Genomic DNA, 17,322 nt, shown 5'->3' with positions numbered 1-17,322 from the left:
TCCACGAAGAGAAGATAAAACAAGGGATGATCCAGGACGTGGAAAGTGCTAATAAGTCGCCATTTTGCCTCTTCAGAAATATTTAGGATCTAAGTTTACATCTCTAAGAGTCGGAGTGGTTGTGCCCGGCAGAGCCGATAATCTCTGCTTGTCGGCACTGCGACGGGTAGAAGCGAGGTCAGTCCTTTGCGACCTGCCAACGGTACTGTAAATCACCAAAAACCCAGACACGCGCGAACGAAAAACTTCCCGGGACAGCTTTTGTCCCCTCATGCGGCCGAGCCGTCCCTTCGAAAGAGCCGAAGCAAGACACAAAAGGACAAAGCGCCTGTAAAGGTGTAGAACGGTTTTACAGCTCATACGCCAGATTTCGTATTTCGGATGCGGTCAGACCTTGCGCGGATGATGAAGAATATTAAATAAATGGAAATAAGGCATAAACATCACTCTGCTGTGGGGCCCTCCCGCCCGGGCCCCCTTCCAGACCCCGTTACTGCAGCAGTAACGGAGTCTGGAAGGGGGCCCGGGCGAGCGGGCCCCACAACCACACTGCTGGCCCGGAGCCCCCCAGGGCTGAGGCCGGCTTTGCAGCGGGGAAGGGCTCGCTGCTTTCCGCCCTCGGGCTCTGCCAACGGCCGACCCGGCGGCTGGGGTGGCTTCTCCCGGTACCCGGGGCCTAGCGCGGCCTACAACGCAGAGCGGCCCGGCGGAGCCTAACGGCGCGGTTGCCACGGCAACGCGGCGCCATGACACCCCCGCCGGCGGGGCGGTTGCTAGGATACGCGCCCGGGCGCGCGGCCGGCTCCGCCTCCGCGTCCCCGGAAGTGCTCGCTGCTTCCGGTAGGGAGGCGGCATGGAGGCGCAGGAGCTGTTCCGGCAGTTGGGCGCCGGTGCTCGCTTTGATTTGCGGCGCTTCGGGCTCGATGCGAGGCGGTTCGGGGTGCGGCGCTGACCGGGGGGAGGCTGGGGCGGACGCGGGCCTCGTTCTCTCCTCGACGCGGGACCGCGGGCCCCGTCCCTGCGTTGCGGCGGGGCCGTGGGCCTACCTGCGGCCTTGCGGTCGGTGAGGCGCTGGGGCCTGGCCAGGCCGTCTCACCGTTTTCCCTGCGCTCTCCCTCAGGTGATAAAGGGGAGCGGCGGCGGCGTCTCGCCGGAGAGCCTCGACTTCTTCGGGCGCAAGGGGGGAGCTCCCCTGGGCTCTGCCGAGGAGGGCTGGGGGCTCGCAGGGGCCGGTGAGGAGGTGACGGGTAGAGAGCAGCAGGAGAAGGAGGATGGAGCAGGGAAAAAAGATGGAGAGAGGGCAGGGAAGAGGAAAAGACCTGCAGAAGTCAGCGAAAGGAAAAGAAAAAAGAAAAAGACACGAGGTATTTGTATACGCGTTCGTGTGTCCCTGGCAGAATACCCTGATGAAGTGCATGCTTCTTACTTGTTTCAGTTTACTTTAAATCCGCAGGTACTGTGGGTCATTTTATTATAAAAGAGAGGCTTCTGGGTTCTTTGGCCTGTGTCAGAGCTGATGAAATAATTGGGCCGAGATTTGGGGTTAAGGCGTGCAAGTGGTTGCCATCCTTGTGGAGTCTTCATTAACTTTAGTGATAATGAGAGGGGGGAAAAAAAAAAGGTTTTGAAATGTCCTTTTTTACCAAATAATTTTTGTCTGGATTTTACTAATGGAAACTTCAATTTTTTGAAATTTCCAGAGGCAGCGTCCATGCCAGAGTTGTCAGAAAATAATGGAATAAAATGGATGTCCTCTCTGGAAGCAAAATCTGAAGACGCAAAAGACAAAAAACCTGCTGCAGAAAAACTTGAACGCTTGAGAAGAGAAAAGGTGGGAGCACAGAAGTCTAATGTAGCAACAGATTACTTGGTTTCTGCGGGTGTTTCGTCCAAAAGTTGAGGTTCACTTATGGTAATCTCTCTTGGGAGGAGGGTGACTGACTGTGGGGAAAGTAACCAGAAGATGAATCCACCTATGTTTAGTTTTCTGCTGTCAGAGGAGGAAGGAAAGAGTTTGTCTTTTGCTTTTAGATAAACCGCTTCAGAAATCAGCACAAGATCAGCGTTCAAGGAACAGATCTTCCTGACCCAATTGCCACGTTTGATCAGCTTCAAAAGGAGTACAAAATCCACCCTAAAATCATGGCGAACATTCAGGCTGCTGGCTTCCAGGTCCCCACGCCCATCCAGATGCAGGCCATTCCCGTCATGCTGCATGTAAGTTTGTGGGTATTGTGTTTTGTGGCAGGGAGTAGGGCGAAATGTGGGGAGCGGTGTCTCTGTAGCAGCGGTCACGGCGGTGGTTAATTACACAGCTTTAGAGATGGAGCGACTGTGTCAGAGTTCAAACCTTTAAAAGCCATTACAATATTCTTGATCTGTGCTTTTACTAATGTATTTAGGGTTAGTTCGTAGCATAAGTATTTATGTGAATGTGATTTTTGGGTGGGGTTTTTTTTCCAAGTAAAATAGAACACCCTTCTTTTTCTGTTTTTCTTACAGGGTCGGGAACTTCTAGCTTCAGCTCCTACTGGGTCTGGAAAAACACTGGCGTTTTGTATTCCTCTCCTAACACATCTGAAACAACCTAGGAACAAAGGATTCAGAGCTCTGATCATATCGCCCACGCGAGAACTTGCTAGCCAGGTGTGTGTTGAGGGGAAAAGGGTTGTCGTCATATTGATGTTCTTCAAAGTTGTCGCTCTGAATCAGTAAAACGGCAGCTTAGTAAATATTTTTTCCTTTATTGTCCTCAGATATCAGAAAAAGCTGATTTAAACATTTCTTTTAAGTCTTTTGTCTTCTGTGAAATAGCTACGTATCTAGCATCTCAGTCTAATCTAGATGATTAGATTAGAGGCTCAAGATTCTTTGATTGTATTTTAGAACTGCCCAATGCTTAGGTGCTCTTACTTCCTACCTTCATGTCTGAGGTTGCTACAAGAGATTTGTCTGTTTGTCCCAAACGCAGAATTTCAGTGCATAACTGAAATTATTGAAGCTTTGTTATTAGACTGAAATAGAAATTACAATTTTGGGCACAGTTCCATTTTTATTCAGATGGGAGAGGGTCTTGTGGGAGCTACACTGTTAGAGTCAAAACATGGTAGTCAGACCTGTGAGAACTTTCAGGTGAATAATACACGTTAGCTGCATTTATTTATGCTAAGGAAACTAGACATCTTTCTCTTAACACTGAAATCGAGGTGACTTTTGAAGCTTTATCTTCAGGATTGTCTGCAGCTTTTCTGGCTAGGAAAGCTATTAAGCTCAGTTTGAAATCTTGGTCTCTGTTGCTGCTTTTCCAGACACATCGGGAGCTGGTGAAGCTGGCTGAGGGGACCGGCTTCAGGATACATATGATCCACAAGGCAGCTGAAGCAGCCAAGAAGTTTGGGCCCACGTCTTCTAAGAAATATGGTAATTGTTCTAGCTACTGAAGTGCTTCTGAAAGTCTAAAAAACGTCACTGACCTTTTTCTTCTGGCCTGTGTGGTTTTAAAGAGATCGGTTAATAGCACTCAAGATGTACAATCTATTGCTCAATGCTAAAAAAGCAGCTGGCGTGGAAGAAATAGGAGGTGAGCCTGACAATGGACCCTGTGAAATTGTACCCCTGGCAGACTGGATTGGAACTTGGGTTTCAGGGCTCTGTTAGTCTGGTTTATTTTGTGTCTTTTTTAACGCTTTGCCTTTTCCCCCCCCCCCCCCTCCTATAGATATACTAGTTACTACGCCAAACAGACTCATTTATTTGCTGAAACAAGATCCTCCGGCAATAGACTTGACCAGGTACTGAGAGTCTTTATCGAATCTGGCTTAGCAGCAAAGCCACTGAGTAGCTTTGCCACTGAAAAGCAGACGCGTGCATAGTCCTTGCATCTGTGACCGTCTGTTAGAACTTTTGCCTTCTCCACAAGTGACTTAGTGAAAAGCAAACCTCTCTGTTCCTAGTGTGGAGTGGCTGGTGGTGGATGAGTCAGACAAACTGTTTGAAGACGGGAAGTCAGGGTTCCGAGACCAGCTGGCCTCCGTCTTCCTGGCGTGCACGTCCCACGTGGTGAGAAGGGCCTTGTTCAGCGCAACCTTTGCACGTGATGTAGAGGAGTGGTGTAAACTCAACCTTGACAGCGTTGTTCTGGTATCTGTTGGAGCGAGGTAGGTGTGCAGTTGTACTCTGGCTCTCTCATGTGGTTTTTTTCATTTCCTGTGCAAATTATTTGTTTTCTTTGCATTGTCAGTCTGCTTGGTTGTGTGTGTGTCTGTTGTTCGTCTTAGTACTGCACGTTGTTTGTCTCCAGAAAAAAAAAGTATAGGCATACAGATCTTTCTCGTATATTGGGGAAAGTGGTGTTTTCTTTTACCCATTACTTTGTCATCAAATAAACATTAATCTTAGAAGTCAGTACTGGTGAAATAAGTTTGTTGTGCAATATTTCTCATTCACCAGGTAATATTTCACATTTTTTAGTGTTTATAAATGTATAAATAAACTCTTAACTAGCACACTTCTGTTGGATTTCTGGTTTCAGAAACTCTGCAGCGGAGACAGTAGAACAAGAGCTATTGTTTGTTGGATCCGAGACAGGAAAACTAACGGCAATGAGAGAGCTTGTTAAAAAGGTATTTTGGAGAGGCTGAGTACGTTCTGCTCAGTGCTGATCTGAGCTATGTGTTCTGTCGGAGACTCTTAATTTCCTAGGTCAAAGACTTCTCTGTGACACATTAAACCATTGTCCAAATCTGCTGGACAAGAGGAAGAGCAAGTACCCTACCGATGAAAACTGAGAGGGTTCCCCGTTCTTGGTTACATATTTGAGTCTTGCTTAGGAGCAGTTTGTATTAACAGTCTGTTCAATTTTACTTGGCAGTCGGAGTGGTTTCTTCACATTGGGTTGGAAAAAAATCTGTTTGCTTCTGTGGATTAAAATGCAGCCTGATGCTTAGGTTAGGAACTGTTCCCTCAAAGGCAGTGGAGCTGAACGTGCTTAGTTCTGACTCCCAAAGATTTGGCTAGTCAAAAAAACCCCCCAAAACCATCCTCTGAGATGTAAAATACCAGGGCTGTTTAAGCCTGTGTAGTAGCTCAGTGTCTGCAACCAGTTAATAGTAGGAAAAGGACGTGAACCTTAGACAAGCTTTTATTCTTTTGCAGGGTTTTGCTCCTCCGGTCCTTGTTTTTGTTCAGTCTATTGAGAGGGCTAGAGAGCTTTTCCATGAACTTATTTACGAAGGCATCAATGTGGATGTCATCCATGCAGACAAAACTCAGCAACAGGTAGGAGGATGTAATTTCTTTCCAAGAAACACTTCAGAAGAAGGGTAAAAGCAGGAGTGCTGGAATGTAACTTTGGGCAACTTTGACAGTAAATTACAGCAGGTTTTTGTTTAGAGGTTTGGTGTTGTTCGTTAACATTGCAACAACTTTCAGGAAGCGAGTTCACCTCCTTTCTCAAAATGCTAATTAGGCTGTTTCCAAGTGCCTTTCTTCTCTTTTCTTTCGCTAGAGGGATAACGTAGTACGCAGTTTCAGAGCTGGGAAGATCTGGGTGCTCATCTGCTCAGCCTTACTAGCTCGAGGGATTGACTTCAAAGGAGTGAATATGGTCATCAATTACGATTTGCCAACAAGTGCGGTGGAATACATCCACAGGATAGGTGAGTGACTGTTCATGAATTACGTCCTCTTTCTCATTTCCTCCATCTTTCATGTAGATGCTCTTGTGCATGAGCAAAAACCCCGAAACCAAGTTGCTGCAGCACTAGCTTCTACATCACTTGAACCAGTCTATATCTGGGATCAACTTTCAGTAAAACTGTGTTATTTTTTTGTCAGTCTTCGATGGACCTGAACTATTTTGATGCTTCAGACATAACTGTGGTTTCATTTGATAGGAACAATCTTTGGGGATCGGCTGCTTGGTAGTATGCTTAGTATAGTAACACATGTCAGGAGGCTGGGGTTGTAAAAAACAATAGAATAAAGGCAGATGTGTGAAGTAAAATCTCTACTCTGCAAAATCTTTGTTTGACAGGTCGTACTGGAAGAGCAGGGCACACAGGAAAAGCAGTCACTTTCTTCACTGAAGATGATAAACCTTTATTACGGAGGTAAATTGGAAACATGATACAGTAAAAATGTCTTGTGTGTGTTGTAGAGTGTACTGCTGAACCTTATTGTTGTGTCTGGTACCACACACCTTGTAAGTATTAAGTTATTCTGACTTGAACCTCACTGCAGGGCAGGTTCAACAGTCCCTACAACTAGCTTTGCTCTTGTTCTGGTTTTCCTGAATGATTTGCTGTGCAGAAAGTATGACTACCTCATGCTGTGCTTCAGGCTTTTTAATCCAGTTCTTTTAACTTGCTTGTGTCCAAAATTACTTGGTGTGATTCTCGTGTTTTGGCTTATTGCTTTTTCTTCATCTCTTTGAAGACTGTACTCACCTAGAGTTTCAATTTGTTTAAACTATCCAAATGGAGTCGCTAGTTTCATTTAAGCCTTTTGTGTCTTATTTATTGCTTTAAAAAAACCCACAACAAAACAAAAAAACGACAACAAACCAGCCAGTTGTTAGAATTGCTGTTTTCCAGAGAAGGTGCCTGTCTGTTGTCCAAGCACTCGCTGCCAGGGTTAATCTCTTCCCTCCTCTCCTTTGCAGTATAGCCAATGTTATTCAGCGAGCTGGCTGTCCTGTGCCAGACTACATAAAACACTTCCCCAAACTGCAAAGGTAGGTTTGTTTGAATAGTTTACCAGTTTGTTTCCCATTTTAAAAGCCTGTGTGAGTGATGCTGGGTGTGTAAGGGTTAGGAAAGATCTAGTTGTTTGCAATACAGTTGCAGTTCCGCTGCAAAAGGAATTTTAGACAGGGCGGTCCTGGCAGTTTTTTACCCAGACAAAAATGGAAGCAAAAGAAATCTCGACTTAGTGTTTTCCTGGAATTAACTGTTCTATGAGTTCCCTGAAATCTCCTTTAGACTTCCTAGGCCCATACTCATGATCTGGGCTTCTGACACGTGAAAGTCCTTTACTTTTTTGAGTTACCTTTAGAAAAAATAGTGTAGGGGTGTATGCGTACAGATAAATAGTTTTTAATTAGTGCTGATTTTAATACTTTTTTGTAACTTCTAATAGTTTCTAAAACCAGAAATCCTTTTATATATATATATATATGACTTGTATATTAAAATAAAGTTTGTTTGAATATCTTGGAGATAAAGCGGCTGAACTAGTCTTGAAATAAACAACACTGAAAATATATTTAGGCCCATAAGTCCCTAACAACCACTAAAAGTTTTCATTATTTGTTTGATTTACTTTAGATATTAATTTTTGCCCTTAAATGAAACTTAATTCTTCTTCACTAAATGTCGTTCTCAGCAAGCAAAAGAAGAAATTCATTAAGAAACCACTGACGAGAGAATCCATTTGTACCACCCCTCAGTGCTTCTTAAAGAAAGGCAAAAGAAAAATGTAAGTAGGTTTTTCTCAAGAGGAGGTCAGAGGTGCCGTTTATCTGGAAGAGGCCTAGCATGCTTCCTCCAAAATAACCAATAACCCATTTGGATGGACCACCCAGTCATAATGATTTCAGCAATGGTGAAGTGTTAGTGCCAATATCCATCTCCTGGAAATTGGATTAATGCCATGGATTTGCCTTACCCGGTGCTACGTATCAGGTGATAGCACGCTGAGTTCAAACCACTGGCCTGAAAGCCAGGCTTCGGACTAGCCATCGTTTGACAGAGCCTGTCTGCTCCTCTTCCTGCACAGGGCTGGCTGTGGTTTTAACACATGGGGTATTAATACAAGCAGCAGATCTTAAGCTGTAATGACTAGAGCTCATCGGAGATGGGTGTGGAGCAGTTTGGTATGGTAGAAGTGGTCATAAAGAACAGCATTAGCCACGCTTTGGAGTGTTGCTGCTGAAGGATTTGTGTTCAGCTGCACTAATACGATATAAAACAACTACTGGCTATGTCACTGCTGTGTGCCCCATATGTACTTGGTCTCCAATGTGTTTCTTGTAGGAAAACGGCAAAGGAAAACATTAAGGAGAAACAGAAGGTTAAAGAAGATAAAAATGGCAGTAAATTACAGACTGTTTCAAAAAGCTGACTAGCAACAGCCTGCTCAGGAGCTGTGGCCGACACCTCTGTCCATGCTGAGGAACAGAAGGGTGAAGATAGCAGCAAAGGTGAAGGGAGAAAAACATTTCTTATGTTCCCCTCTGGGAGAGGATGGATGTTTACATGCAAGAAGGTCTGTACTGAAATACCAGTGGTGGATTCCTGAATGCTTCTTACAGAAGCGGAGGAGTGTGCTCTTGCAGTAAATGCCTCAAGTTTCTGAACAATAGTTCAAAAATAGCATCTGTTTGTGTCACTGTCACACAGTTCTGCGTTACTTCTTGGAAACACTGTCAGTTCTGTGTTCAGATCATCCCTAACATGTTTGTCAGGCTTCCAGAAGATTCAGTGGCAGACAACACACACAGCTTACTGCTGGGCTTGATAAATACTCCCCTGGACGCTTTAAAAACAAAACCAACCCACTTGTAGTGTAAGTGAAAGTAAAGCCTTGCTCCTCCTAGTTTTTTTCTTCTGTAAAATCATTTTGAAATAACTGGTACTTGAAGTGTCTGTGAACTTCACTGGTTTTGTACTGTTTCATCTTTAAGCCTCAAAACAGAATAAACAAGGTCATAAAAGGTTCTAGTACAGAGATCTGTCTGTCTGTACAGCCTTGACGGGACAGGTCTGCAGCCTTGCTCCTTGGCCTGTTACACGCGTTTTCCACCTCCCCCTCTGCTCATTGTGTTCTCAGTCCCCGGCTGCGTCAGGATTCTGGTAACGCAGGAGTGGCTTCTCCTTTGCCTCTCTAATGCCGCTTTAAGCAGGCGTTCCTAGGCCTTGTCATACTTAATCCGCTTTGGAAATGGATCCCAGCTCTGAGAACTCGTTTACAGCAGAGCACTGTAACGTGACGAGGGTGGAGTTTTGTGAGAAACTGGTGTAAGATGCTCTGTGTCCTGTTTTTTTATTGCCAAGCTGGGCTGAAGCCGAGTTGGTTTTGCTTTAGTTGCAGAATTGCACCTTATATTTGGGTTATGTAGGAAATAATGTCTTCATTTTGGCACCTAGGAACAGATTTGCCCGTATATTTGAATAAAAATGCCGTCGTACATTCTGATAAATGCTGAGTTACCGGCTGCAAGTTATCGATGGCAGATACAACGTGGAATATATCTAATAATCACGTTTAAAGGCACTGCTACTCTGGAGAATGGACGTGCTTATTCCAGTAGTGGTAGCAGGAGAAAAAAGAGCTTTTTTGATCATGAGTGGAGAAAAAACAGCTTTTTTGATCGTGAGCAGCTCTGTGTAAATCTAATTCTGCAGAAGAAGGCGCCACAGTTCTCTCGGTGATGGTTTTAAAATGAGCGCTTCAACCTCCCTCGGCTCTTTCTCTCGGGTGGGGTTTGATTTTAACGCGGTCTCTGCTCAGCAGCCTCTCGGGAGGTGGAAGCGGTGCCCTGTCTCGGGCTCTGCCCCCCGGGGAGGGCTGAAACCTCTCTGTCCGAGGGTGCGGAACAACTCCGGGGCCTCCGCGCTTTGCCGGCGATGTTTCCCCGGCCTTGGGGCGGGGGGAGATGCGGGGAGGGAGAGGCGCTGCCACCAGGCCGGGCCTCCGCGGAACGAGCGGTCCGTACCATGCCCTCGCGGGGGGGGGGGGTGGGGGGGATGCTTGCGGCGGGCTCTGCGCTCCGGGGCCGAGGGGTGGCACTTTGTCACCGGTGAGATTTACCTCAGGTGCCTGAAGCCGCCAACGCACGGCCCCGAGCTGAGCAGCGGTCCCGCGGATGCGGGGGGGAGGAAGGCAGGGCTCCCCCCCCCCCCCGCGGTTGGGCCGTGGGCGGGCCGCGGCCGGGCCCGGCCCCGGAAGCCGCCGCCGCTCAGCTGACAGCCGCTGCCGGGCTCCGAGCGGGAAGATGGCGCTGCGGCCGGGGCCCGGCGCGGGGGGCGCCGGCGGGGCGGCGGGCGGCGGCGGGGCGGGGGCCGCCAGGTGGGTGGGGAGCGGCGCCGGGGGGCCGGGGCCATCGGGGGCGGGGGTGGAGGGGGGGCTGTGTGGAGAGGAGGAGGAGGACGGATGGGGTAGGGCTGGAGGGCTCTGGGGGCGGTGAGGTGAGGGGGAGACCTGTGGGGTGCGGGCTCGGGGTACGGCTGGGATGTGGGGGTGGGCCAGGGCCCGGGCAGGGTGTGTGGGGGGTCCCATGTGGGGTCCTGCGTGGGGTGTGCGGGTCCCGGGGGGGGATCCCGGGTGAGGTGTGGGAGTCCTGTGCGGGGGTGCCAGGCGAGGTGCGGTGGTCCCGGGTGAGGTGTGGGGGTTCCGTGTGGGGGTCCCCTTGGGGTCTCGGGTGGGATGTGGGGGTCCTGTGCGGGGGTCCCAGGCGGGGTGTGGGGAACGCAGCCATGGTGGCTCTGCAGTTTGCTGGGATTTTTGCGTCTTTGGGGAGCCCGCCTCATCCCCCGGCCCGTCCGGGCCTGGGCAGGTGTGGCCCCTTGGCCATCAGGCCTGGGCAGCTGTGGCTCAGCAGCCGCAATCCCAGATACCGGGGTGGGAAGGGATTTGGGGATTTTGCCGGCCCTGCTTGGGTGCCGCTGATGTCGGCAGCGATAAACGTTGCTCATCGCCAGCGGGCCGGGTCTGCGGCCGCTGCGGGACAGAGCCTCTGCCCATCTGCGCTGCTCTGGGGAGTTCTCTTTTCCCCTGCATCCCTCAAAGGGCACTTCAGCCTGGACTGAGGAATGGCGTCAGGAGAAAGAAGCAGTGGTAAAAGAGGTGTTTGAACACTGCGAGGTGTTTTTGGAAAGGTTAGGAAGCTGTATTCTGCTGCCTTGGAGAACTTAGTATTTTTTAGCATAGGTGCTTGCGTGCGATTTGTCTGTTGTCCTACTTCTAGGGAGCCTGGGCAAATGTTGCGTTTGACAAATGAGTTTGCTGAGTTGCCTTGGGTAGCTGAAGCCCACAGTTTTGTCACCGTTACTGGGTCTGTGCTGGGGTGACCTGCAGCCGCGAGGCACAGGGCAGTGTGCCCCTGCCCGCTGTCCGAGCTGCTCCCGGCTCTCCGCTGGGAAGGGGCATCCCAGGGGTCTGGAATACCTGGGAAGAGAAAAGCTGAAGGGTGTATGTGCGCCTGTGCAGGCCGTGGGAGGCACGCTGTGTGTTTCCCCACGTGCAGAATTCTGAAACGGCTCTTGCGAGGGGCTGGATAAACCGTCAGACCTCTTCGAGCAGCGCTGACTGCTCAGCAGTTTAATAAGAAAGTAACAAAAATGTTATCGGTGGACTATAGGTTTCAAAACAATACAACTTGAAAATCATTATTTCCTGTTGTTGATATTTTGGTTTCTTCGAGAACGAAGTCTGGAGGTAGAGGAGGATTTCCGTTCTCTGTGTCTATGTGGCTTCTTTGCCATTTATCACTTTAATTTTCATGGATTTCTGCCATTCGGAAACACTGACAGTCTATATTGTGTTGATAGAGTTGTACTGATTGGGAATGAAGGGCTTTAAAAATCCATGTGTAGATGGGAAAACGTTGGGTGTAGTTTGGAGCTTTTATAGTGAAGTCTGAGTGCAGAAAAGGAGCAGCTTCTCCCCATGCTCCTGCAGTTTGGCTGAAGCTGTTGGTTTGTTGATTGGGTTTTTTTTTAAGCTCCAGGTTTGAAATACTTATCTAGTAGGAATTTACAGGTTTGTATTACTACTTTTAAGAGTTCTGTTGTGGAGTAATTGCTGTGTTTTCCTTATATTTGTTTTACTTGTGCTGCTTGTCACATAGATTACACTTTCTTACTGTGTTAGCCAAAGTGTTATGGCTTGTGGCATGAACCGAGGTGGTCAAGTGCTTCTGCTGCTGAGAGCAACCAAAGTGTCTGCAGGTGCACTTAAACTGTTGTGGAAGTAACAAGGAGTAAGAAACTATATTAAAATAGCTTGCTTGATAAGAGTCAACTAATCTGTACATGGTAGGCATCTGGGGTCATAAAAGTTTCAGTTGTCTGGAAAGTTGGTCATTTCAGAAGGGAGACTGTTCTAATTTTGTCTGTTTTATTCTTAATTCTCCTGTCAGTATCGTTATTTTGAGATAAGTGGAATTAAAATGTTGTCTTTAAAAGAAAGTTACTTCTGCTGGTGCTGCTGTCGCTGTGTGGCTGTCACATTCAGTGGGTTTCTGTCGTGCTTCAGGTGACCTCGGGAGTGGCTGTACCTGAACTTGCTCAGTGGTGAGAATCAGCTGCTTTGACTGGATGGGTGTGGGCATTTCTTTTGCATCTCCAAAAAGTGGTTTTGAAATAAAGTTCCTGTTGCTTGACTAAGTGAGCGGATGGGGTTTATGTACGTGCATGCGTGGCTGACGTTGGCAACGGCGCAGCTCGGTCTTGGAGTGAGATCCGTGATGAGTCCGAGCCGCACGTAGTGTGCCGTGCTGCAGGAGCTTGCTTTGCTACTTTTAATGAGCTCTTCTGCCAGTGCCCTCTAATTAGCAGCAGGGTTTTTTTTTGTTGATTGTGTTGGGTTTTTTTTCAACAGAGACATAAATAAATCAGGAGCTCTGTAGAAAGGGATAAATATTTAATAGTCTGGCCTTTATTTGCTTCCGACAAGCAGTGGTGCCTTGCTATGTTTCTTCAGTTTACATTGCGTTTGTCAATTTGGAAGAATTCTTGTTGACCGTATTCCCCAACTAGACAGGAAAACATAAGGCTATGAGCACTTGTCCTACTTGTGAGCTTTTCAGAAATAACTTTTAATATTTCATCATTCTGATGAAACTAAGAATGGTGAAGTTCTCAGAAGAACTAAGAATGGCAGAAGTTCTACACAGCTGAAACTACACATCTTTTAAGGGGTTATATTGTCGAGGAGCCTAGTGGGCAAATCAACTGTTTCCACAGGTGAAACCAAATGCAGGCAACCCCCAGTTAATTCACTGGGCGTCAGCCCCTGAGTGGAGAAAATAGCATTTCTGACCAGCACCGGAGTTCAGCCATGGGTCCCTCTGTGATCTTCAGTCAGCTCTTTGTCTTTGTGTTGCTAATATTTGTATGCTAAGAAGTGTGTTAAACCGAATTGAACACCGGTCAGTGGAGTAGACCCTGGCCGCAGCGTGACCTGAACCCAGTCCGGAGAAGCCCAGCGCCTGTTTTGAAATGGGGTAGCACGCGTTTGCACAGCGCTGCGAACAGGGAAAGCAAATATTGTGGTGACTGAGGGTGGTAAGACCTGGCCCTGGTGGGAAGGGTAGGGATGTGTTTGTTGTGGAAGCAGAAATTAGCACACAGTGGTCAGGGTAAAAGAAAAAGGTGCAGTATAAAGAGGATTCCAAGTTAGAGGGTGAAATGAAGAGTAACATGGGTTGTCTTGGTGACCATGTAACCTGCTGTCTGTGTAGTGGGTAGGTGCAATTTACTTTTGGATAAATGCATAATTTAAATTCCTTATTTTATCTTAGTACTCCGATTACACAGCTCTCTTATATTTATAAAGCAGGTTGGGTTTCGGAACTTCCCGCAGGTTTTGAGAAACCGTCTGCAGTCATTCATGGCGGCGTTTCCTCCTTTACTCTGAGGCAGTTGCTTTCACATCCACCCTCGTGCTGAGGAGTATTGAATATCTACAAGTGCGTTTCTCTTTCATGGTATTTTGGTGTAATAGCTGCCTGGGACACTGAGTGAGGTTCTTGTTTGGCAAATTACTGCTGACGTGGGTTTCTGAGAGCTGCTTGCAAATGAGACTTTTAAACTGGGTCCTTTTTCGCCGTTTGGCAGCGCAGCACGTGCTTCTGTGTGAAAGTGCAGGCTAGCAATTTCCGTTACGATTTCAGCTGAAATTCTAACAGTTCTCCCTCCAGGTGCACTTGGCCCTTGATACTTGAATAAATATTTTTTCCATGGCACTATTTTTCTTGTAATTAGATATTTGAGAAAATAGAAACTCCATTATTTTGTGATACTGCTTGTTTCAAAGAGGGCAAAACCGCAGAAGTTGTGGGGTTTCGCGTGTAGTTTGTTTTTCTGCAGAACGTTGTTACTAAGCAGCTGAGAACTATTGTCTGGTGCAGTTTATGGTCGTGCTGAATCAGGTACTTCCAGCAGGAGATGCTTATTCATTCTGCTGTGCTTGGAGGCCTAGCCTACACCAACAAACTGACCTGTTACCAACCTGCGTAGGTGCTGGAGCTCTCTGGTGGGTGATGTCGATGAGTCAAAGCCTTTTGCGTGCTGCTGTGAAGGAGAGGATCTGTTTCTTCCCGGCTCTGCAGCCTGTGGCAGGGCTGGCATTGCTTTGGGGATCCCTGGGAGGGGTGGCCTTTTGCCCGGGCTGGGGTTCTGGAGACCTGCAGGAGCAGAGGAGTGAGGTGGGAGGCTTCGGGTGGTGGTGGTGCCGCCGACATGCAAGTCGAGGTAGCTTTTGCATTCGTTTATATTTGCACTAGAATTACAGACTTTCATGTACCCCTTTTCCTCTTCCAGCTTCATGTTTCCTGTCGCAGGTGGTTTAGGCCCCCCTCAAGGTATGTATGAACATTTTGAGCACAAAGTTCTTTGCTTTGTTTAGATATGCGAAACAACTTAAAATAGTCCCACACTGACGCTCAGAAGCGTGATTATTAATTGAACTCCCTAGCTGTTTTTTCCCTTGAATTCACTACTGGGAAGCTGACTCTTGCAACTCTATTTATAACATTTTTTATGCAGTGTTGAAGAGGCAGTGTTACCAGAATGCTAGGTGAAAGACCTAGGAAAACTGTATCTCCATTGTTCGCCTGAATTTGCCTTTAAGATTTTTGTGTTATTTTTGAGTGTGGTATTTAACCTCTTCATGCTTCATCTACCAGCTGTGTATACCCGTATTGTGAGGGTGTTGCAAGACCTGGTAAATATTTACGAAGCACAGCAAGACCCTGGGACAAGAGTCACAACCTGTGTGGAAAGCATTAATACAATAGGAGAGCCTCAGCCTTAAATTACCTTTGTTCTTATTCCTGTTGCAGTGCTGTTTAATTAATGGAAAATACAGAGAGAACTTGTAGGGAAAGTGGAGAGTTTTCTCATAAGACGTCTCAGGGACTGATTTAGGGATTATTCCTGAGTCTGTCGCTTCCCTCCTGGAGTGCTTTTGCATGTGATGTTCAGTTATGCACGGTTAGAATTATCTCGCGGTGTGCTGGTGATAAATGTGTGTTAGTATATGTCTCCCAAGATAGCAAAAGATGAGATATGAAAATACTGAAACATAATCCACTTTATTCAATGAATTAATACATTCCAGCTTGATTTGTCCAATTTTGTTGATGTTTAGATTTTACTGACAAATATTGTAACCATTCTAATACATGTAGTGGGCTAATTAACCTACAGACAAGTTACCCAGCCAGAGCAGAGTGTGAAGTTGCCTTGTGAAGTGAGGAGTTTATTTCCCAGACTTATCTTCAAAAGCTGCCAGTTTGTAAGTTTTCCCTTTCATGAGAAGTGGACAATTATCAGCGCCAGTCAAGCTGGTTAATTAAATCTCGTTAATTGGACATGACCCTTTCAAAAATCACGTGGGAAGAAACCCACAGAGAATCCTTGGGATCTAAACTGAGGAAATTCTGTGGCTGCCTGCAGTGTAGCAGATTTTTTAATTTTTTTAAACAGTCCACCAATACTCAGAGTATTTTTCCTTTCTTTTGCTGGTTTAATTAAAAAAAAAAAAAAAAGAAAAAGAAAAAGCCAAAACCTTTAACACTAACTGGGAGCTTACCTTGTTTGATGTTTCATTGTAGGGATGATTCCTATGCAACAGCAAGGATTTCCAATGGTTCCTGTCATGCAGTCCAGTATGCCAGGCATGATGGGGATGAACTACGGTTCTCAGATGGCTCCTGGACCCATGGCCATGCAGGTGCGTGGCAGTGAAACGGGGACTGAAATGAGATAGCTTGGTGCTCGTCTGAAAGGTGACGGCTGATGCCATAGCCCGCTCCCAGCCGCAGTGGGGTGGGAGGGTGGAACCTAGCTAGAAACGGAAGCGTGGGTATAAGTCCGTAGTTGGACACCGTATTTTGGAGATATTTCTGATAATTTAAAGAATTCTTCAGGTTTTGTTGGGATCTGTGTTGTGAAGTTCGCCGTGCGTTGCTCACTGTTGTAGGGAGGAATGAGGGCATAGTGCAAGGACACTATCGGTGATACTTAAAGTAACTTGGATGTTATAGCCGACTCGAAGGTGTCAGAATCTGAACTTTTATTTCGTTATACGGGTTGTGACACCAAAGCGTGGTAAGAGACGCATGGTCACTGGACAGGAAAGGAAGCAAAAGCATCAGCAAGATATCGAAAAGCTACCAGATGCCACCTACTGCAAAGGGTGGTTTGAATAGTGTTGAATTGTTAAGTGACTATAATTCAAGACTCCCACAACATACCTCTTCTGTCTTTTTAATTTCACTTTGTACTTTTTCTTCTTTGCTTTGGTTTTATGTACTTATGGTTAAGGTGGCGTATTGTGTAGTATTTTAAATGAGACCTTTATAAGCTGAGAAGAGGTAACTGTGTGCACAGTCTGATTGATCGTGGCTAATTCACTGAATTGTTTTATCACTTTGTAACTCAAATGCTGGAGTCAATAGAACTAAGTTTCCTGAGTGTAGGTAGCAGTTAATAAACTTTCTTTTTAAATACCTTGTTCTGAGGAGCAAGGAATCACTTAAATATGCTGCATTTTCTCATGTGACCGGTTTTCCAGTTTGTCCTAATTCCCGAGTTTCATTCTCATTCTTTTTCTTGCTTAAAGTAACTTTCTCTTTAACTCTGCTGTTGCTAACTGAGGAAAAAGAATGACATATGAGTAGCTAATATTATGTTTTCACTTTTTTAACCTTTTGTTTTCTATTTAGCACCTTATGTGCTTATGTACAAATTTGCACTTTGCTGAAATTTAATGTCTTGGCATGGATTTGTAGCCAAATTGCTGTGCGACAAATTGAATTTATTATAACTTGCCACCTCCTTACACTCCCTTTTCCTACCCCCACCTGGAATTTATTAGATTAATTTTGTAAAATTTATAGCAGGAAGTTGTTTTTATGAGAGGTGGTCTAAAAATAATAAACAACTTTTATTCTTCCTGTGTGTTCTGATACCACATACAAAATGAATGGTAAGAGAAGTAAATTATTGTCTGGCCCCATCTATATTAGGTGAGCTTTGCTGCTATAACTGCACCAGAACACATTTCTTGGCAAATGTTTCTGGTACAGCTGCAGTT

At 46.3% G+C, this 17,322-nt stretch overlaps 2 protein-coding genes across 6 annotated transcripts in view; both read left to right on the top strand.

The window, feature by feature from the left end:
* The first annotated feature begins 849 nt into the window (after nucleotides 1-849).
* On the top strand, nucleotides 850-8,727 carry DDX52 (DExD-box helicase 52). The gene is made up of 15 exons (XM_075440396.1): nucleotides 850-940; nucleotides 1,121-1,364; nucleotides 1,701-1,831; nucleotides 2,032-2,217; nucleotides 2,503-2,646; nucleotides 3,309-3,420; nucleotides 3,719-3,791; nucleotides 3,954-4,157; nucleotides 4,532-4,622; nucleotides 5,155-5,277; nucleotides 5,507-5,657; nucleotides 6,035-6,110; nucleotides 6,662-6,733; nucleotides 7,384-7,476; nucleotides 8,034-8,727. The coding sequence occupies exons 1-15, from the start codon at nucleotides 854-856 to the stop codon at nucleotides 8,119-8,121; spliced, it is 1,875 nt and encodes a 624-aa protein (XP_075296511.1). The 5' UTR covers nucleotides 850-853; the 3' UTR covers nucleotides 8,122-8,727.
* Nucleotides 8,728-9,994: 1,267 nt separating this feature from the next.
* Nucleotides 9,995-17,322, top strand: part of SYNRG (synergin gamma) — a 43,339-nt gene continuing 36,011 nt past the window's right edge. For all 5 annotated transcript variants that reach the window (XM_075439898.1, XM_075439897.1, XM_075439901.1 and 2 more), the window contains exons 1-3: nucleotides 9,995-10,068; nucleotides 14,544-14,584; nucleotides 15,839-15,957. In XM_075439898.1, the coding sequence (XP_075296013.1) occupies nucleotides 9,995-10,068; nucleotides 14,544-14,584; nucleotides 15,839-15,957 (234 nt within the window). The remainder of the gene's footprint in view (nucleotides 10,069-14,543; nucleotides 14,585-15,838; nucleotides 15,958-17,322) is intronic.

The sequence above is a fragment of the Opisthocomus hoazin genome, chromosome 20 (assembly GCF_030867145.1).
Source record: "Opisthocomus hoazin isolate bOpiHoa1 chromosome 20, bOpiHoa1.hap1, whole genome shotgun sequence".
Classification (NCBI taxonomy): Eukaryota; Metazoa; Chordata; class Aves; order Opisthocomiformes; family Opisthocomidae; genus Opisthocomus; species Opisthocomus hoazin.
This window is presented reverse-complemented; position numbering and strand designations above follow the sequence as displayed.

Coding starts and splice junctions, on each gene's coding strand:
- DDX52 (XM_075440396.1), top strand. CDS start 854: ATGGAGGCGCAGGAGCTGTTCCGGCAGTTGGGCGCCGGTGCTCGCTTT. Junction 3,421..3,718: donor CACGTCTTCTAAGAAATATG/GTAATTGTTCTA, acceptor CCCCTCCTATAG/ATATACTAGTTACTACGCCA. Junction 4,158..4,531: donor CTGGTATCTGTTGGAGCGAG/GTAGGTGTGCAG, acceptor TTCTGGTTTCAG/AAACTCTGCAGCGGAGACAG.